Below are 22,616 nucleotides of genomic sequence, written 5' to 3'. Positions count from 1 at the left end.
TCACCTGATTTGGATGTAAATACCCTCAAATTAAAGCTGACAGTCTGCAGTTAAAGCACATCTTGTTTGTTTCATTTTAAATCCATTGTGGTGGTGTATAGAGCCAAAAATGTTAGAATTGTGTCCATGTCCCAATATTTATGGACCTGACTGTATATATATATATATATATATATATCTATATATATATATAGATATATGTATACTGCCTGTTGAAATGTGTTTTTTATACATTACAAAACATATGAAAAATATTAAAAAATATATATATTTTTTAAATATATTCTTAATTATTTTTTAACATATAAAAAAGTCATTTTAACATATATTTTTACATATATTTGTAAATGCATTACAAAAATGAAGATTTGTATTTTTAAAGACATACAGTATATTTGAAATGTATTTTTAAAAATATTTTTCATATATTTTGTATAAAAACGCATTTCAACATGCAATATACATATACATATACATATATATATATAAATATATATTGAAATATATTGAGTATGGCCAAAATTGTAGCATTTCAAATATACGTCAATATATATTTCAAATATCTTTTACTTCCATATGGACCTCTCCCGCACACTTCCCCCCCCCCACTATGGATCCTAGGGGCGGCATAGCGGGTGCCATCGGGTAGAAGGGAGACAGCAGAGCGGACACACATCTGCTCTCCTCCCCTTCTTGTTGCTGAAAAGGAACCGACGTGTAAAATGTCACTTCCAGGTCCCCATGTCAATGTCCACGGCCAGTAGAACAGAGAGAGAATCTAATGCAGTGCAATCTGAACTGCATTTGATTCAGTGGAGGACAGCTGAGACATCCAGGGTGTTTTAGACCCTGGATGTCTTATTAAAGAGAACCTGTCACCAAAAAAATCATCACATAGGGGACTTTTTGTTCCCTATGTGATGAAAAACAAAAGTAAATAAAAAAAAAGATAAAAAAAAATTGTAAAAAGTGAAAGTTAAAGTTACACCCAAGCACATAAAAGCCCCCCCCCCCCGCAATTTTTTGAGGCCCCCACATATATACACAAACAATCCTAAACGCACGTATTGGGGACGCCTACGCATGACTAAGCATATGAAGTGACAAGTTGTACCTAGGATTGCCACCTCATCCCTTTAAAACCGAACACATATTAATTACACAGGTTCTGGGGCTGATTAAGGTGGTAATTAAACTCACTTACCTTAGGTTCACACCTAAGCATTTTCTACAGTGTTTTGCAGAAAAGCAGTACAGTCCATTTCACATAATTTCCTATGAGACATGTTCACATCTGCATTTTCATTCGGTGTGTTTTTTGGAAAGGGTCAGGGACTTTTTTGAATGCAAAAAGTTGTTTTTTTGGTTCTAAAGACTTCAATGAAAATGCAGCACAAAAGCATGTATTGTGTTTTTGCTGTGTTTTGCAGTTTAATAAAAAATAAAAAAAAAAGCCCAAAACGCATCAAAAACACGGGTGCAAAAAAGCAAAATGCAATGCAAAACGCAATGCAGAAATGGCTCAAACTCAACCTGCTTAGGCGTGAACCTAGCCTTAGTACCTTATTTGTGTTAAATTATCCTCAGAACTTGTGTCATTAATATGTGTCCGGGTTTAAAGGGGTGAGGTGGCAACCCTAGTCGCACCCTATTGTTGGCAAAGGAACCATTCAAATTGGTGCAACTCCGGATTTGAGTTGCCGCACTGATTCGAAAAAAAAACGGTTCCTGCACTATTTTTTTGTGATTTCAGTGCATGAAGTCGCACCGATGTCAGCCAATTCGCACCTTTAGTCACACCGACATGTGGCTTTGAAATCCTCAAATTCAAAGTCGTATTCAGTGTGAACTGACAGTAAGAGTATAACAGATAATGCTGAAAATTCATGAATTTTTGCACATATGTCACTTACTCTGGAACTGCCCCAAACTCATCCAGTTGTTCGGCTTCTGCTGCATAAATCTTGGCGTATTCACGTGCAGTATTTTGAACATGGCATTCCTGCAAGGCAAAAGCAATAATAATGTCACTAGATCCTGCATACTGAGCATTTAGGGCAAAGCAACAGGTTCACTTTACTGTCAGGCATCCCACCTGCATATTCCCTTTGCTCCATTAGCCCCAGGAATGAAGAGAAGTACCCCATACTTCCAAGTATGATCATGTGACTCATTCTCTTCCTGACATGTAGCAGCGCTGCTGCTTGATGTTTGGCCCAGCACTGATGGTTAGTAAATGGCCCAATGCTGTCACATGAAGACCAGATAATTTTTGTCCCCCCTGTACAGTATAAGCTCCACCAGGAGCTTACAGAGCATGTCTCCAGAGCGGTGGGAAAAGAAGCAAAAGTGAGTGTTACAGTGAAGGAAATAAGTATTTGAAATGAGTACTTGGTGGCAAATCCCTTGTTGGCAATCACAGAGGTCAGTAGTTTCCTGTAGTTGGCCACCAGGTTTGCACACATCTCAGGAGGGATTTTGGCCCACTCCTCTTAGCAGATCCTCTCCAAGTCCTTAAGGTTTGGTGGCTGACGATTGGCAACTCGAACTTTCAGCTCCCTCCACAGATTTTCAATCAGATTAAGGTCTGGAGACTGGCTAGGCCACTCTAGAACCTTAAATTGATGCCAAAGAGCTCGATTTTGGTCTCATCTGACCACAACACTTTCAACCAGTCCTCCTCTGCATCATTCAGCTGTTCAGTGGCAAACTTCAGACAGCCCTGGACATGTGCTTTCTTGAGCAGAGGGACCTTGCAGGCACTGCAGGATTTCAATCCTTGTCGGCGTAGTGTGTTACCAATTGTTTTCTTGGTGACTGTGGTCCCAGCTGCCTGGAGATCATTGACAAGATCCTCACGTGTAGTTTGGGGATGATTCCTCACTGTTCTCATGATTAGAGATGAGCGAATCGAACCTGGCGAAGTGGAATTCGTTTCGAATATCAGGAAAAATTCGATTCGCATCGAATCCGAATTTTAGCAAACTTCGGGTGCACGAATCGAATTTTTCCCGATCAGCCGGCAAAAGTGTCACTGCAGAGAGCTCCGCTATTTCTGACAGTTCTGACAGTTCATTTACAGCGGTTGAAACATTGTATCTATTTGTTTCCATTTAGGATACAGATGTTTTTATTCGGAAATACATAGATACAATGTTTCAACCGCTGTAAATGTGAAGGAACTGTCAGAGAACTGTCAGAAATAGCGGAGCTCTCTGCAGATACACTTTTTGCTGTACTTTAATTCTTCTTCTTTTCATTCTTCTTCTTCTTTTCATTCTTCTTCTTTTCATTCTTCTTTTCATTCTTCTTCTTCTTTTCATTCTTCTTCTTCTTCTTTTCATTCTTCTTCTTCTTCTTTTCATTCTTCTTCGCTCTTTTCATTCTTCTTCTTCTTCTTTTCATTCTTCTTTTCATTCTTCTTCTTCTTCTTTTCATTCTTCTTCTTCTTCTTTTCATTCTTCTTTTCATTCTTCTTCTTCTTTTCATTCTTCTTCTTCTTCTTTTCATTCTTCTTTTCATTCTTCTTCTTCTTCTTTTCATTCTTCTTCTTTTCATTCTTCTTCTTCTTCTTTTCATTCTTCTTTTCATTCTTCTTCTTTTCATTCTTCTTCTTCTTTTCATTCTTCTTTTCATTCTTCTTCTTCTTCTTCTTTTCATTCTTCTTTTCATTCTTCTTCTTCTTCTTTTCATTCTTCTTCTTCTTCTTCTTTTCATTCTTCTCATTCTTCTTTTCATTCTTCTTTTCATTCTTCTTTTCATTCTTCTTCTCAATCTTCTTTTCATTCTTCTTCTTCTTTTCATTCTTCTTTTCATTCTTCTCATTCTTCTTTTCATTCTTCTTCTCATTCTTCTTTTCATTCTTCTTCTTCTTCTTTTCATTCTTCTTCTTCTTCTTTTCATTCTTCTTCTTCTTTTCATTCTTCTTCTTCTTCTTTTCATTCTTCTTTTCATTCTTCTTCTTCTTCTTTTCATTCTTCTTCTTCTTTTCATTCTTCTTTTCATTCTTCTTCTTCTTCTTTTCATTCTTCTTCTTCTTCTTTTCATTCTTCTTTTCATTCTTCTCATTCTTCTTTTCATTCTTCTTCACATTCTTCTTTTCATTCTTCTTCTTCTTCTTTTCATTCTTCTTTTCATTCTTCTTCTTCTTCTTTTCATTCTTCTTCTTCTTCTTTTCATTCTTCTTCTTTTCATTCTTCTTCCTCTTCTTTTCATTCTTCTTCTTCTGCTTTTCATTCTTCTTCTTCTTTTCATTCTTCTTTTCATTCTTCTTCTTCTTCTTTTCATTCTTCTTCTTCTTCTTTTCATTCTTCTTTTCATTCTTCTTCTTCTTCTTCTTCTTCGTTGTGCCCCGTGACTGCCCAAATGAGTGAAGTGTGCGGTGATTCTAAGATCGACGGCACTCATCTGCATGTCATACTGACTGACAGTATTATTTCTCTTCCCCAGCAGACTCCAAGGGCATTTAAATTAAAGGTACAGTGTTCTGCACTAATATAAAGGCTCTCTGAAGCCTAGAAACCCTTTAAATAAGTTAAATTCGTGGCGAATAAATTCGCATTGAATCGAATTTCTCCCGCAAATTCGGCGAATCAGCCGAATCGAATTTTTGAATAATTCGCTCATCTCTACTCATGATCATTGACACTCCACGAGGTGAGATCTTGCATGGTGCACAAGACCTAGGGAGACTGACAGTTGTTTTGTGTTTCTTCCATTTGCGAATGATTGCACCAACTGTTGTCACCTTCTCACCAAGATGCTGGGCGATAGTTTTGTAGCCCAGTCCAGCCTTGTGTAGATCTACAATCTTGTCCCTGACATCCTTGGACAGCTCTTTGGTCTTTGCCATGGTGGAGAGTTTGGAATCTGATTCCTTGATTGCTGCTGTGGACAGGTGTCCTTTATACAGGTAACAAAATGAGATTAGCAGCACTCCCTTTAAGAGACTGCTTCTAATCTCAGCTTGTTACCTGTATGAAAGACACCTGGTAGCCAGAAATCCTGCAGAATGATTGGGGATCAAATACTTATTTCCCTCATGAACATGCAAATCGGAGCATAATTTGTTAGACATGCATTTCTTTTGAATGTTTTTGTTGCTATTCTGTCTCTCAGTGTTACAATACACCGAACATTCGATTTTTAGACCGATCATTTCTTTGTGAGTGGGCAAACATTCAAATTCAGCAAGGGATCAAATACTTATTTCTTTCACTGTATGTGTTGCACAGACTTTAGTGATGCTTGTCTTCCTGTCCCAGAGACCCCATCCCTTATTTCTTTTCCTCACTCCCCCACTGGAGCAGGGCTTTGAATATACATAACATTAAACCATTCTTAGAGTGTGCATGGATTTATATACATTTGTAAATAAACTTTAAGAGTGTTGGAAAGCAGACATCTAGGACTGGATCAATAGTTTACCATGTAAAGCCCAAAACCGCAATGGGATCCTGGGGGCCCTGACCCATACATCCCTACTGAGCCATGAGGCCATCAATCAAAGTTATGGGTCAAGGGAGCTTGTGGAGATTCCAGGGTCATCATTATTATGGGGCAAAACGGACAGCTGCCCGGGGCCTTGAGCCCTCTCTGCTTGCAAATAGATGAGTGGATTTAGCTAAAGGGCAAAAGTGAATGTTGGGGGTGCTGGTTATTGGGTGTGTGGTGATTGGCCAGCTTGGTAAGGTAAACCTTTCTTGGGCAGAGCGCTTGCCAGTTCCACTGACCCCTCTCCCTCAGCATTTCCGACAAGCTGAAGATCTCCGGCCCGCTAAAAAACTTTGGCGGGGTGTGCCTGGGGTTCAGCTGACATCATGTGCAGGGGTTTGTGGAGGAGGGGTTCTGTGTATTGATGGGGGTAGTATGGGGAAGGGGTCCTGTGTGATGATGGGGGTAGTATTGGGAAGCGGTTCCTGTGTATTAAAGAGGATAGCATGGAGGAGAGTGTCCTGTGTAATGCTGGGGGAAGCATGGGGGAGGGGTCCTATGTAATGATAGAGGAGGGGGGTTGTGTAATGATGGGGGTAGTATGGGGGAGGGATCCTGTGTAATGATAGAGGAGGGGGGTCCTGTGTAATGATGGTGGTAGTATGGGGAGGGGGTCCTGTTCAATGATGGGGGTAGTATGGGGGAGGGGATCCTGTGTAAGGATTGAGGAGGGGGGTCCTGTGTAATGATGAAGGTAGTATGGGGGGGGGGTTCTCTGTATTGATGGAAGAGGGGGTCCTGTGTAATGATGGAGGTAGTATGGGGGAAAGGGTCCTGTGTATTGATGGAAGAGGGGGGTCCTGTGTAACGATGTATGGGGAAGGGGTCCTGTGAAATGATGGGGGTAGTATGGGGGAGGGGGTCCTGTGTAATCATGGGGATAGTATGGGGTTCTGTGTATTGATAGAAGAGGGGGATCCTGTGTAATGATGGAGGTAGTATGGGGGAAGGGGTCCTGTGTATTCATGGAAGTGGGGGGTCCTGTGTAATGATGGAGGTAGTATGGGGGAGGGGTCCTGTCTAATGATAGAGGAGGAAGGGTCCTGTGTAATGATGTGGGTAGTATAGGGAGGGGGTTCTATGTATTAATGGAAGAGGGGGGTCCTGTGCAAAGATGGTGGTAGTATGGGGTAGGGAATACTGTGCAACGATGGGAGTAGTATGGGGGAAGGGTTCCTATGTAAAGATGGGGGTAGTATGGGGGAGAGGTCCTGTGTAATGATGGAGGCGGGGGGGGTCCTGTGTAATGATGGGGGTAGTATGAAGGAGGTGAGTCCTGTGTAATGATAAGGGTAGTATAAGGAAGGGGTCTGGTGTAACAACAGAGGAGGGGGACCCTGTGTAATGATGGTCTTGGAATAGTTGGGACCCCATACAAGGTAAGTGAGCATACATTTCTAGGTGCCTGCTTTCTACATCTGTACTGCTGCCCTATTAGCAAATGTTCAATGACCTCAGGCCAGTTTGAATTTAGCAGCTCATTTAACTATCAGTTTCTAAATGAATCCTAATGGCACCCCCTTGCAAGTGGAATTATCAATACCTTTCCAATGTCTTCTGCTTACATCGCCCCATTCCAGCACTGCAGCCTTCATAAGACTCTTAAACATTCAACAATTCCAGGAGTGTCAGTTGCCTCTCCCCCATTGTACGCTGTGGTTCTTTCCTCAAAACCCCAACATCATAACTGGGACACAGCAGTCACATAGGGGTCAGAGGACTGAGCCAAACTGAGCAGAGGTGGATACCTGCATTTGACACTTCTGGAAGTGTCAAATTCTAAAGAAGCTTACAGAGGCTGCAGTGCTGGAATACGGCAAAGGTAAGATATATTGGCTGCCAGAGAGGTACACATAATGGCTCTCCAATTGTTAAGGAATGCCTTTAGAATTTTTGAGAGACTGACAGGGTCTCTTCAACTAGCGACAAGGCAAGACAAAAGAAAGATTTAACTATACCATTCTAAATGTTGGGTCAACCAGTTGGCATACACACTAACCTTGGTAAATATGAACTAACATTAGGTTGGCTCAGCTTTTTGCATTCTGCACCCCAAAGCTCCAGCACTCATGCAACAGAAAGGAATTAAGTACCATAGGTTTCTTCATGGACTGCTGCGGTAGGGTTCTGGCGATTCCCTGCTACCTCCAGCAAAGCTGCTTTTGGAAGATGAGAGAGAATTTTGCCCTTCTACTGTTGTTATTGATCATTTTGAGGTTTCTTGTGACCCCAAACCACTCTCCTGTTAGGTTCTTCAGCAATAAATACTAATAAGGCATCCCCTAGGCCAGTTTTCTCCAAACTGTGGCCCGCGGGCCAGATGTGGCCCTTTGCTTGCCTTGATCTGGTCCCTGGGGCATTTTCTCTCCTACTAATATGAAGCATTATTCCTTCGGCTGACACCAACGATGAGGCATCATTCCCCCACTAACACCAATAATGCGGCACTATTCCTTCCACTGATACCAATGATGGGACAGTATTCCCCCTCCTACTGACCACAGGTGATATGTAATTTTTCTACCACTACTGACTGCAAAGCCTGAGGCATTTTCTACTCCCACTGGTTGCAGTCTAGCCTCCCTATAGTCTGAAGGACTGTAAAGTGGCCCTTTGTTTAGAAAGTCTGGAAACCTCTGGTCTAGACTGAGCCTTAACCACTCAAGGACCAGGCTTTTTCTGGCACTTTTTGTTCACATGTAACAATCAGGTTTTTTTTTTATAGAAAATTATTTAGACCCCCAAACATTATATATATTTTTTTACAGAAGAGGCTCTAGAGAAAGTTTTTGTTTTTTATTTATTTTTTTGTATTTACACTGTTGCTTTAATATTGTTTATCACTTATATTGCCATCACAAGGAATGTAACATCCTTGTAACAGCAATAGGCATGTGACAGGTACTCTTTATGGAGGGCTCTGGGATCTATAAAACCTCAAATCCCTCCTCTACACTTAAAAGCATTCAAAACACCAAGATCTGTGGTTTTGAATGCTTTTGAGTTTTTTAAAATGGCGCTGTTTACATCCGGGTAACTCAGAAGTGATGTCAGGTCATCACTTCCGCGTTACCATAGAGGAGAGCCGATCAAACTTGATTCCGGCTTTGTTTGGCTGTCCGACCAGCCCATCGACATGCCGGCTGGTTGCTAGGGTCTCCTGGTGGGATGGGAGAGCCTGAGCAAGCTGCAGAAGGTGTCAGGAGGTGGGCAGGATGTCCCCTCCCACTGTTTGCAATAGCAATTGAGTGGCTAGTTGGCCGTTCTGATTGCTATTACAAGAGAGCCGGCCACTGGCTTCAAAAAACAGTAGTGGGATGATGCCTGCAGCTGCAGGTATTATCCTCGTACCCACTTGAAGACCGATGACGTACCAGGCACGTGACTGTTCAGTAAGTGGTTTTGTCGGTGTGCTTGTGTAACTGGAAGCATCTGTAGTACATTGAGATCTGGGTATATTTTCAGAGGCCCTTCCGGGGGTAAGCGCTACTAAGATAAAGGTCCATAAAAGTTGTAGAGGTCATGTGGCATGGATGAGCACCCTATGTAGTAAATGATTATCTAAAGCTTATCTAACCTGTACAGCCAGCTTGTAGTTCTTCTGGACCAGTTCGTCGTTGGTCTTCGTCCCGTAGGCAATAGCATTGTGCACCTTCAGGACACACAGGTGACCTGGATTAAATACTGGCAACAGTCCACACATCACTTTACTCCGGAAAGCTTTCCTATGGACCCCTTCTCCAAAGTGCAAGTCCTCTGTCGTTATCCGACCATGGAGGTTTCCACCGAAGTACATGTCAGTGATGAAATCTTCTCGGAAGAAAAGCTGATTGAATTCAACCTCCTCTCCACCTGTTAAGAGATGTGTGATAGTCTCTCAACGATCTCATAGAATCATCATTTAGATACTAAAAAAGAGTGCAGTGGTCTATATAACAACATTGCATCTTGATGGTTTCCATAACTTCTAAATGGAGAAATCAGCTTGGCTGCTACAGGTTACCATTACTTGTAAGCCATCAATGCTTAACACCCCTGGTGCAGCCAACTGAAAGGTGCTCTATTTTTGCTGGGGTGGGGGTGGTGGTAGAGGTAGGAAAATGTGGGTTTTTTTTGTAGTGCCCTGTAGTCCAGGCAGGATTGTGACCTTACTAGAAGCCTAGGAATGAGGCAATGAGGTTACCTCAGTCAGGTTGGAAGGCTCTACAGGTCAGGGCTTCTGGGGCCCTTCCACCCTTCTAGAAACTGGAGGAACTTTCTAGAAGAGGGGTGGAGAAGGGTAGGAGGCCTGCATTTGCATGTTTGAGGGAACCTGGACAATTCCAAGGCTCGAGGCCTGACATGGTGGCTATGACAACCCTTAAATGTGAGAGAGCCAAACAGCAGAGGAGGCGGGTGGAAGATGGATTGAAAGAAGGTGCTGGTGTGTGGAGCCTGGGAGGGGTCCCCTAGGTGGGGGGGGGGGCTACCTACAGGCCGGAACAAACAGAAGGATCTCCACCAGCCTACAGTCTCCTAGGGAGGACAGCCTCTCAGCATGGAAGGAGCTAGCCCAGCATAATGCCTGAAAGCAGCTTCAACCAACTAAGCTACAGGACAGGGCAGTGTGAGTACTTCTATACCCCCTGGGCCAAAAAAGGGAGAGGGAGGTGCAATACCCAACAAGTCCTAATCTGGGACTGCTTCACAGTGGATTCTGAAATCCCTTGCCCAGGGATACCTTCAGCCGCGTGGATGAGGAGAGTTTAATCTGGGGTCTGAGGAGGTACGCCAAAGGGGACTCAGTGCTCCTTACTAAGAATTGCTGATTTTTTTTGTTCATTTTTTGCTAAGAAGTTGTCCTCTGAAGTTGTAAAGTTCCTTGGGCATCGCATATACCCTTAGACCCCATCCAGGTCGTTAACCCCTAAAAAAAACAAGCATCCGAATCTCTGAATAATGAAAATTTGATCCAAATTTCAGTTTTAGAACAAAACGAACCGCATGTGTCTAATTCTGGCTTCTATCTCTTCCTGCTGAGTTGTCTATCATAAAAATCCAGCAGTAGCACTGCACTTGTTATCTGTTACTGCAAACCGAGGATCTGTGTAACACTCTCTTTATGGGGGGGGGATCCCTCTTCTGAATTATTCTAAAACAGCAATAGATTTGCACTCGCCACCTGACGGCTTGAAAGGGGTAGAAATATTTATTTCAGTATATTTTATTTAAACCTAATTTAAGCAGCCCATACGTTCATCATTTTCTTTCATTCAGCGGGTTGAACTGAAAAAAGAAAATATCTGATTTCCCCATCCACGTGTTCATTGAACGTTGGTCATCACAGAGGACAATGGGCCACTTTTACGTCTGGAGGAAAAGAGATTTAATCTCCAAATATGGAAAGGTGTCTTCACAGTAAGAGCTGTGAAAATGTGGAATAGACTCCCTCAAGAGTTGGTTCTGGCCAGCTCAGTGGATTGCTGTAGGAAAGTCCTGGATTGTTTCTTAGATACACAGAATATAACTGGATACTAACATTTATAGGTAAAGTTGATCCAGGGAATATCCGATTGCCTCTCGGGGGATCAGGAAGGAATTTTTTCCCTGCAGGAGCAAATTGGATCATACTTTGCTGGCTTTTTTTGCCTTCCTCTGGATCAACTGTGGGTATAGGATTATGAAAAATTTTTTATGGTTGAACTAGATTGACTTTAGTCTTTGTTCAACCAGACTAACTATGTAACTAACAGGACAAACATAATAATCTCCAATGAACTGCTGGAGAAAGGGATTTACCGTGATTACCATGTGGATGGGGAAATCCTCCTGCTGTGCGATTGTGTTCTGACATCAAGGAGCCTTCCCCACCAGCAGAATTGAATGATCAGTACTGCCGGCTATAGCCTGATCTTACAGGCTGGTTTTCAGATGTCAATCAGTAGATTGACTTCTGTACAATCAGGGTGCCCATACATAGATTGAAATTTGGCCCGTCCCTGCCGAACTGCCCGAATTACAATCCATGCATGGCCGGCTTTAACCTGCACAATACAAAGCCCACAAGTTGGACCAACCAACAGGATTCAGTCAGTTGTGAAGCTTCGATACAATTTAGTGAAAGATCACAGTAAAAGCAGGAAAAAAAAAACATGGCAAGGTCTTCAGTAGCTATGAGAATTTTCTGATGGATTTTAACATGGAAATTTTGACCCCATTATTTTTGTTTGAAATCACCATTTTATGTATTTGATTGCTTTGCAATTTCAATAAAAAAAGTTTTATGGTGTATGAAATTGCCGCATGTATTACCAGCTAAAGTTGCTTTGTGGAAAGCGGCAGTAAAGCACAACCATTGAACAGCACTGCCAAGCAGAGAAAGAAGAGTCTGAATCTATAATGTGCAAATCTTGCTGCCCCATATGCAGGGCTTTTTTTCTCAGACAATAGGTGCAGGAACTCCCCTCTTCTGTGTCCACCCCCTGCCCACCCCTGAGCACCATCCCTTGGTTCCACCCCTTACTCACCTCCCATACCACCCCCTTCAGAGAATACAGAAGTATCATTTTGTGGCACTGAATACTTTGGGTAGAATTTGTTAATGATAACAAGAAAATAAGTAAAATAGATCCCCTGCTGGCAGCAACAATAGATCTCCCCCAGGAAGAATAGATCCCTCTCACAAAAATAGATTCCCTGAGCAACAATGGATCTACCCTCTGCAACAAAATAGCACCCCATCAACAGTAGGCCCCCAGCAGCATCAACAGATCTCCCAGCGGCCAGCATCAATAGATCCTCCAGCAGCCAGCATCAATAGACCTCTCCCTCAACAGTAGATCCCTCTCAACAACAACTGACCCCCCCAGCAACATAAGACCCCACCCCAGCAACAATAGACCTTCATGAAAAAAAAGATCCCCACCAGCGACAATAGATCCCCCACAGCCAACATCAATAGACCCTCCAGGGGTGTATTTACTGCAAGGCATTTGCCTAGGGCGGCATTTTTCAGGGGGGGGGGGCCTGGGAGAAGGGACACATGGGAACCAGGCATGAGACCAGGTAGGATCCGAGAAAGGCTGCGGGCTGCTTGACAGTGTACGCAGAGCCTGACACTTGTTCCCGGGGATGTATGGAGCTGTGAAGGGGAGTGCCTTGCTCTTTCTTGCCAAGGGAGGAGGGTGGTGATGGCGGCGGTATGGTGAGGGTGTAGGTAGTGGAAAGCTCTCTCAGCTGGGGGGGGGCTGTGGTGTTGGTCGGTGTCAGGCTCTCTCAGCAGGGGGGGTGGATTGTGGTCGGAGGGCGGACAATTTTTGTGTTGCTTAGTGGGCACCACAAAACCTAAATACACCACTGAGTACACCCCAGCACCCCCTGCCATAACATACATTCACAGGCGGAGGTACTGGAACTGCATTACCCCACGTTTCATGCTGAAAAAATCCCATGCCTATATCTACGTAACTACACACACAGGTACAGCATGTAAAACATTATTACATACTATAAAAAGTATACTTTAACTTTAAAGGCAGACCCCCTACAAGTATTTTTACAGCTGAACTTTGGGCACCAAAACTTTCACTTTAAATATTTTACTCAATAGCCACAAATTATATAAATCTACATTTGCAAACTTAGGTATCACCCTGTAAAAGTAGCAGTGACATCATCACTATGCTGTACATAGCCTGTGCAGAGAGCAGAGCTGTGGGAGGGGCCCAGGAAACTCCCCATATGGAAGAAAAATATATTTGAAATATAATTTAAAAATATTCTTGTCAAATATATTGCCATATATTTGAAATGCTACAATTTTGGCCATATTCAATATATTTAAAAAAAAAAATACATACACACACACACACACACAAAATCTGAAGAATATATTTAAAAAATATATATATTTTTAAAAATATATTTTTTAATATATTCTTCAGATTTTTTTTAACATAAAAAACTCATTTTAACATATATTTTTAGATCTATTTGTAAATGCGTTCCAGAAATATAGATTTGTATTTTTAAAGACATACAGTATATTTGAAATGTATTTTTTAAAATAGTTTTCATATATTTTGAAATAAAAACGCATTTCAACATGCAGTATGTGTATATATTTATTTATTGAAATATATTTTGAAAAATATTGAATATGGCCAAAATTGTAGCATTTCAAATATATAGCAATATATTTGGGAAGAATATTTTTAAAATATATTTCAAATATAGTTTTCTTCCATGTGGGCCCACCCACTACAGGCTGCAGGAGGGGGCGGAGACAAGACCAGTCGCCCTGTACCAGGTAGAGAGAGCAGCAGTGGTCGGTCTTTATTACAGGAAGCTCCTGCACAGAGGCAAAGTCTCCCATTGGATTACTGCACAGATCTGGAAGAAACACACAGAACACACCGAGATTCAATAAGAATAAACATGATGAATAGACTTTTGCAGATTCGTGTATTCTGGAATTTAGCTAACGGCAGGGGCGTCCCTAGGGTTGGTGTCACCCGGTGCCATAACACTAGGTGACACCCCCTCCAACGATCCCCGCAGAATGGATCGGATCTGCGGATTAAGCATAATGGATAGGACTCTGATACATTATTCTCCCCAATCCGCAGATCCGATCCATCCTGCGGGGATCGTCGGCTTTCTTTACAACTTACCTTTTCGTGGAGCGGGACCAGTGACACCCCGTATAGGTTGCATGCTGACGATCTCCGCAGGATGGTTTGGGTCTGCAGATTGAGCATAATGGTTCGGAGTCCGATCCATTATGCTCCCCAATCCGCAGATCCGATCCATCCTGCAGGGATCGTCGGCATGCAACCTATACGGGGTGTCACTGGTCCCGCTCCACGAAAAGGTAAGTTGTAAAGAAAGCCGACGATCCCCGCAGGATAGATCGGATCCATCCTGTGGGGATCGTCGGCTTGCTTTACAACTTACCTTTTCGTGGAGCAGGTCCGGTGTCACCCCCCCGCACCTGCCTCGGGACGCCACTGGCTAACGGGTATTGTCAATCAGCCCTGTATTCTGCCCTACTCTGTCTCCCTTCCTCCAGTCTCCTCTTTTTCCTTTTCTCTCTCTGATATCGTCATTCCCTCCTGAACTAATTACGAGGTGCAGAATTTCAGGATAATGGCTCTCTTTACACACCAGATCTGAGCGCATACATTATCTGCTCCTATATGTAGCAATTTAAACACTGTATTGCTATCATTATCTTTATCACAGTTTAGTTCTTATAAAATTACTGTAAAATGTATTTTTTTAGTGTAATGGAGGGAAAATGGGAGAAATGAGCTTACGCCTTAAAGAATTAACAGCTAATAGCAGTGTGGGCGGGTAATGCCGATCATCATTTCTGCACGGCTTCATAATACCGAAAGTGTTACTAAACCCACAACAGTACAATCAGTCTGTATATGCAGCAAAGCATGCTTCTTATACTCATTGTGGAACCTAATACAGGCCATACATGGGTCAAATTCTGAACAAATTTTCTTTAGAAAATCAGAAATGTCATGCGTTTTGTAATACGATGGTGCCACCATTGATTTCGAAGTTCAACCAACCAAACCTTCAGTTTCACATGTTGCTACAGAAAAGAATTTTCGTGGCCAAGAATTTTCTTTTCTTTCCAGGTCACAGCTCATGCTTGTTTCTTTTTCAAGTATATTTTCGCATGATTCTGCCATCATTGATTAGAAATTCGTTTGCTTTTCAAAAAATTTCCAACATGCCCGATCACTCAAATTCGATGGTTGCACGAAAATCGTCCGTTTCTGTGGCCCACTAATGGTGCGAAATTCAAATGAAAATTCTTAGAATAGATTTTCCTAAGAAAATTCTTTTGGAATTTGACCCGTGTATGGCTGGCCGGCGTAAGGGCCCTTTCACACAGGTGTTCTGTTTTTTTTCATCAGTTCAGTCATGTTTCTCCAAGAAAAAATGGATCAGTTCACATCAGTTTTTCATCAGTTTACATCTGTTTTTTCATGTTTTTTTTATCAGTTTATATCTGTTTTTTCATCTGTTTTTTTATCAGTTTACATATGTTTTTTTTATCTGTTTTTATCAGTTTACATCCGTTTTTTCATCTGTTTTTATCAGTTTACATCCGTTTTTCATCCGATTTTTTTTATCAGTTTACATCCATTATTTTTATTAGTTTACATCTGTTTTTTCATCTGTTTTTATCAGTTTACATCCGTTTTTTTATCAGTTTACATCCGTTTTTCATCCATTTTTTTATCAGTCTACATCTGTTTTTCATCTGTTTTTTTATCCGTTTTTTTATCAATTTACATCCGTTTTTTTCATCTGTTTTTTTATCAGTTTACATCTGTTTTTTATCAATTTACATTTGTTTTTTTATCTGTTTTTATCAGTTTACATCCGTTTTTTCATCTGTTTTTATCAGTTTACATCCGTTTTTCATCCGATTTTTTTTTTATCAGTTTACATCCATTATTTTTATCAGTTTACATCTGTTTTTTCATCTGTTTTTATCAGTTTACATCTGTTTTGTATCAGTTTACATCCATTTTTCATCCATTTTTTTTATCAGTCTACATCTGTTTTTCATCTGTTTTTTTATCCGTTTTTTTTTATCAGTTTACATCCGTTTTTTTCATGTGTTTTATCAGTTTACATCCATTTTTTATCAGTTTACACCTGTTTTTTCATTTGCTTTTTATTAGTTTACATCCGTTTTTTCATCTGTTTTTTATTAGTTTACATCTGTTTTTCATCCGTTATTTTATCAGTTTATATCTGTTTTTTCATCTGTTTTTTTTATCAGTTTACATCCATTTTTTTATCAGTTTACATCTGTTTTTTCATCTGTTTCTTTATCAATTTACATCAGTTTTTTCATCAGTTTACATCTGTTTTTTCATCTGTTTTTATCAGTTTTCATTCATTTTTTCATCTTTTTTTAATCAGTTTACATCCTTTTTCAGACATTTTTTTTATCAGTTTACATCGTTTTTTTCATCTGTTTGTTATCAGTTTACATCCGTTTTTTTCATCTGTTTTTATATCAGTTTACATCCATTTTTTCATCCGTTTTCATCTGTTTACATCCGGTTTCATACCTTTGCATCTGTTTTTCATCCATTTTCATCAGTTTGCATCCATTTTTCATCAGTTTACATCATTTTTGGTCCGTTTACATCCATTTTTGTCCATTTACATTCGTTTTTGTCCGTTTACATCCGTTTTCCATTAGTTTTTGTCCATTTTTTTATTGGAAGAAGAATAGGGTTTTCTTCAGTTCAAAAAAACGGATGTTAATGGATGCGGACATTAACGGATGTAAACAGATGATCCTTCATTTACATCCGCTAATCCATAGAAATAAATGGGTGTCCATGTTTCATCCGTAAACGGACAGATGAAAAACGGACATATGGAACGTCCATGTGAAAGGGGCCTAAGGGGTTATTCCTCTGCATTGTGTATAAAGGCTGTTTGATTTTGTTTCCTCTGATCCTCCCCGTCTTGTACTGCCCCCAATCCATCTGCTGATAGTACAGAGCTCTAGGACTCTGCACATGCTCAGTTTAGTGTATTTTTTTTCTTTTGGGAGGGAGCATTTGATCAACTCAGGGCCAATCAGCACTGTCCAGACAGAGGGTCAGGGGTTATGCAGCCTCACAGGACAGTCAGAGAAGAATGAAAACTCCTCCTATTAACCAGATTAACCAGTGCTCGGCCGTACACTGATAGAAGTCACAAGACTGCTATATACTGCTGATGAGACAAGGTATTTTTGCAGTTTTTACTCACATTTAGGAGCAGCATTGTACATAAGGCCTTATAAATACCTGCATTTGACTTGGTATCAGCCTCTTGCAATCCCTGTACAGTAGAGCTCAGACTTTGAAACAATCCATTGTGCTGCAGTGCTTGTTTGCTGACAAGTAACATGCCGGTAGGAGGAAAGAGCAGAGTGACAGAGAGAAGACCTCATAAGGGTGGATTTCCCTTCATTTCTTGTCCCTTAGCCAAAACAGGAAGTGAGAGAAATCCTTCACCGGGATCACCAGAACTAATGTCCCCAATGGTATATTTCTCCTTTAGCCTTAGTTCACACTGATGCGGTGTGGAATTTGCAGCGTTTTCAGTGTGAATTCCACACCGCATCAGAATCGCGCCTCATTCATGTGAACCGATGTGGGTGTGTATGTTAAGTTACCAACACAATTGGTCTGCAAAACGCGTTGCGATGTGCAGAATCAGATCGCATAGGTGTGAATACCCATGTGAACTGATTCTAGTGCGGACCCAAAAAAGGGTCCTGTATGTTTTTGGTACGGTGCGGTGCGATTAGAGCCATGCAAAATGTATGGACACAGACAGCAGTAAAAACTGACAGGGGGTTCTATTCCCTCTCCACTCTATCCAAAACAAATAATAATACAATTTTGACAATTGCATATGTATTGGATTACATTTATACTCTAGTATGGGGAATTTCAATAATTTCAATAAAATGTGCTGAACCAGGAATAAAATGTTTTGCCCTTAGTTATACTTTAAGCAACCCACCCTGAGAAATAATTTGCAGCCATCCTTGAAGTATATGTAGACATGGCTGCAAAGGGGCTGCAGGAGATCAGCTGCATTGATATGTAAAAGAATGAAAAAAAGATAAAGTTTGTATTATATTAGGAAAAAATAGGGAAATAGTTTATAACACAATGCTTTTAGGATTTTATCCTTGGCTCACAACTATCGTTTTATAGTGCGTTTTGCAGAAATGCACTACAGTCCATTTAACATGGTTTCCTATGGATATAGTTCACATCTGTGCATTTTGAGATACGTTTTTTTGAAACAAAACAAACAAACAAACAAACACAACAGCATGTTGTGTTTTGTGTGTAATACAGTACACTTCAATACACCTACACCAGACATGCAGGTGTTGCGTTTTTGATACGTTTTGCATTTTTTGGAGGGGGATAATAAAAAAGTATCATGGTTCTGTTCAGATAGTGCTGCAATGCGACCATACACTCTCTGGCACTCAAGGAGTATCAGAATTGCACTGCATAAACAGAACGGTCATACTTTCTTATTAGCCCCACAAAAAATGCTTTGGACTTTGGACACATAGAGGTCCCTACACTACTTTGATGCGACTTTGATTCTACTTGAGTGCCGGAGAGTGTAAAGTGGTGTCATGTTCACATCAAAGTCACATCAAAGTCACACTACATGAACAGAACTGTTATATATTCTTATTAGCCAGAAAACAAAAAACGCAAAACAGACCTCAAAATGCGTTGGATAAATGCATCAACTGCAGCCTGCATAGATGTGAATCTAGCCCAACCCTAAGTTCACGTCTAAGCGTGTTCCACAGCGTTTTGCAGAAATGCACTACAGTCCATTTAACACGATTTCCTATAGGACAGGTTCACATCTCTGCGGTTTCACCCGGTGCGTTTTTTTGGAAAGGGTCAGGGACGTTTTCGAACGCAAAAAGTTGTGTTTTTGGCTCTATAGACTTCAATGGAAATGCTGCAGAAAAGCATGTAGTGCGTTTTGCCGTGTTTTTGATGCGTTTCGAATTTTAAGTCTGCATAGAAACAAGAAAAAAAACACAAAACGCATCCAAAACGTGTCAAAAACGCAAAACGCAACTCAAAATGCAATGCAGAAATAGGTCAAACTTAGACTGCATAGGTGTGAACCTAGACTAACCTTAAGTGCACATATATGCGGTGCGGTATATCACATGTGATTCGCACAGGAACCGCACCACACCGCATTCCTGTGCAAATCACATGCGATTTGTGTGCGGTGCAATTGAAGCCATACATTTTGTATGGCTCTATTCTCACCACACCCGCACCAAAAAGGTGCAGGACTCTTTTTTGAGTCCGTACTAGAATCAGATTGCATGGGTATTCACACCTATGTGTTCTGATTCTGCACATTGCACCGCATTTTGCGGACCACTTTCGGGGTGTTGTTAACTTAACATTCACACCCGCAGAGGTTCGCATGAATGGGGTGCAATTCTGAATTCGAACAGAAAACGCTGCAAATTGCAAACCACATCAGTGTGAACCAGGGCTAAATATCATCCAGTTATAGCTTGCATCCACTTTAACTTCACACGTGTAGCTGCTGTTATCCTTGATTAACATGATTTAACGATATCAGCTGTAGAGGAGAAGGGAAGAGAAGGGAGGAGAAGGGAAGGACGTTTTACAAGGTGACAGATGACAATCTCTGCCAGGCAAATCTGATAACACATCTCCGGAATATTATTTATCCATGAGGAACGGCGGGCTGCCGAGCCATCCAAATGCGTGATTAGCTTTCATCTTTGCAGTAAACTGGGTGAACCATTCATCTAATTATAGACAAGACGAAGGACATCTTCTACACTGGTGGACAGAGTGTCCTCATCACCCACATCAAGTGTCTGTTCCCCGTGTCTTTTCCCAAAAATGATTCATTCCCTGTGAATGCCTTACTTGGAATCAATGAATGTACAGGCAGGCGGTGAGCTGAGGATTATAAATACCAAGTGACACAGCTACTGTCCTGTGTGTGTCTGTTCTACCTCCGGACCAGAAGATGTCATTACTACAGTCTGCTAATTGGGGCTACCATTATATATATATATACATATATTAATTATTATTATTATTATACAGGATTTATATAGCGCCGACAGTTTGCTCAGCGCCTTACATTATGGTGGGAGACAGTACACGAGACAGTACAGTGGCAATACAATACAATTCAATACAAGAGGAGGTCGTGGGCCCTGCTCCTTGGAGCTTGCAATCTATATATATATATATATATATATATGTGTGTGTGTGTGTGTCTGTGCGTGTGTGTGTATATATATATATATATATATATATATATATATATATATATAGATTGTAAGCTCCAAGTATAATAATAATTATATATATATATATATATATATACACACACACATTTACAATGTATATATACACACACTTACTACAGTCTGCTAATTGGGGCTACCATTATATATATATATATATATATATATATATATATATATATATACACACACACACGCTGTGGGGTAGATTCACTAAAACTGGTGTACTCAGAATCTGGTACAGCTGTGTATGGTAGCCATTCAGCTTCTAACTTCGGCTAGGTTCACACCTATGCACTTGGCGTTTGATCCGTTTCTGCAGTGCGTTTTTGCACATGCAATTTTGACGTGTTTTGCATTTATTTTGTGTATTTTTTCTTGTTCCTAGGCAGATTTAAAGCGCAAAACGCAGCAAAAATGCACTACATGTTTTTCTACAGCATTTCCGTTGAAGTCTATAGAACCAAAAATGCAACTTTTTCCATTTAAAAAAGTCCCTGACCCTTTCCAAAAAACACACCGGGTGAAATTGCGGAGATGTGAACCTATCCCATAGGAAATCATATTAAATGCGTTTCTGCAAAATGCTGCTGAAAACGCTTATATATACACATACACACACACGCAGTTAGGTCCATATATATTCGGACACAGACACAATTTTAGATTTTTTCAGGTATTTACCAAAACATATTCAAGCTATAGTTCTATAATGGATATGGGCTGAAAGTGCACACTCTCAGGTTTAATTTGAGGGTATGTACATCCAAATTGGAGGAAGGGTCTAGGAATTACAGCTCTTAAGAGTAGCCATCCCCCCTTTTTCAAGGGATCAAAAGTAGTTGGACAGTTGAATATAATCATAAATAAAATGTTCATTTTTAATATTTTGTTGAAAATCCTTTACTGGCAATGACTGCCTGAAGTCTGGAACCCATGGACATTACCAAAGACTGGGTAAGAGAAGAGCTACTGTAGATCAAATTGCGGAAACCGTTAATGCTGGTTTCGATAGAAAGGTGTGAGAACACACAGAGCATCACAGTTTGTTGTGTATGGGGCTGTGTAGCCGCAGAATGATCAGGGTGTCCATGCTGACTCGTGTCCACAGCCAAATGTCCCTACGATGGTCATGTGAGCATTAGAAATGGACCACAGAGCAATGGAAGGAAGTGCCTTGAAGGTGTTGACTGGGCTTCCAAATTCTCCAGATTTTAATCTAATTGAGCATCTGTGGGATGTTCTGGAAAATCAAGTCAGATCCATATCTCTATTGACCAAAGTGGACTATCGCTTTATCATTTTTTTACGCCCTCTCCCTGGATCCACTGTGAGTTTCGGCTTCTGTAGATACAGTTTTTGCATTTATTTTTGTCGTTTGCTTCAACACAATGGATGTTTCTTTTTCTGTCCTAACTTCACAATCCCCAGATCCAGCCAAAATGTTTTATTTAGTTAGGTTCAGGGGTGGACTGACAACTCATGGGGCCCCCGGGCAATAGGGGATCATGGGGCCCCTGTGTCCTTGCCCAAACTCAAAAAAGCCTGTAAAAAAGGTACCAGGGGCATCTCATAGGGCCCACTACTGACCCCGGGCCCTCTGGCAGTGCCCGAGTTTCCAAATGGTCAGTCCGCCCCTGGTTAGGTTAGAAACTCTGTTGGATGTTGACCTTTAAACGTAGAGAATAGCTGGCTTCAGGAACTTACAGTGTCCTGGAGCTCTCCTCACCATCCACAACTGACAGACACGCCGACTGGGGGGGGGGGTCCTGCAGGATGTGGATGAGTGGCGGTGCCCCCCGATTTCCCTCTTCATTTTGTTGTGATGAGCAATTCATTTCTGCAGATCCTGTGAGTGTTTTTAACTGTGGCTGAATAAATGTAAACTCTTATACTGCACTTAGAAGGAGCTTTCTTCTCTCCGAGGGAATATCCAATTGCCTCTCGGGGGATCAGGAAGGAATTGTTTTCCCTGCTGGAGCAAATTGGATCATGCTTTGCTGGGTTTTTTTGCCTTCCTCTGGATCAACTGTGGGTATAGGATTATAAATTTTTTTTTTAATGGTTGAACTGGATGGACTTTTGTCTTTTTTCAGCCAGACTAACTATGTAACTATGTAACCTACAGAATAGCCAGCCCTCTGCAATTGCTATTTAGACCATTTTTGGGGGGGGGGACATAAAGGACCCTATGATCATATCCCCCCTTATGTATTATACATGGTGATCATATACCCCCTTATGTATT

General features: G+C 41.1%; 1 protein-coding gene across 2 annotated transcripts in view; it reads right to left on the bottom strand.

Annotated features, from left to right (window-relative positions):
• ALPK2 (alpha kinase 2) overlaps positions 1-22,616 on the bottom strand; it is a 210,381-nt gene that overhangs the window by 88,515 nt on the left and 99,250 nt on the right. For both annotated transcript variants that reach the window (XM_089683424.1, XM_089683425.1), the window contains exons 7-8: positions 9,071-9,345; positions 1,914-2,002 (exon numbers count right to left, since the gene is read on the bottom strand). In XM_089683424.1, the coding sequence (XP_089539550.1) occupies positions 1,914-2,002; positions 9,071-9,345 (364 nt within the window). The remainder of the gene's footprint in view (positions 1-1,913; positions 2,003-9,070; positions 9,346-22,616) is intronic.

Source organism: Staurois parvus, unplaced genomic scaffold, assembly GCF_062004578.1.
Source record: "Staurois parvus isolate SC_StPar_1 unplaced genomic scaffold, SC_StPar_1.0 ptg000310l, whole genome shotgun sequence".
Taxonomy (NCBI): Eukaryota; Metazoa; Chordata; class Amphibia; order Anura; family Ranidae; genus Staurois; species Staurois parvus.
The sequence above is the reverse complement of the archived record's forward strand: the minus strand, read 5'-3'. Positions and strand labels throughout refer to the sequence as shown.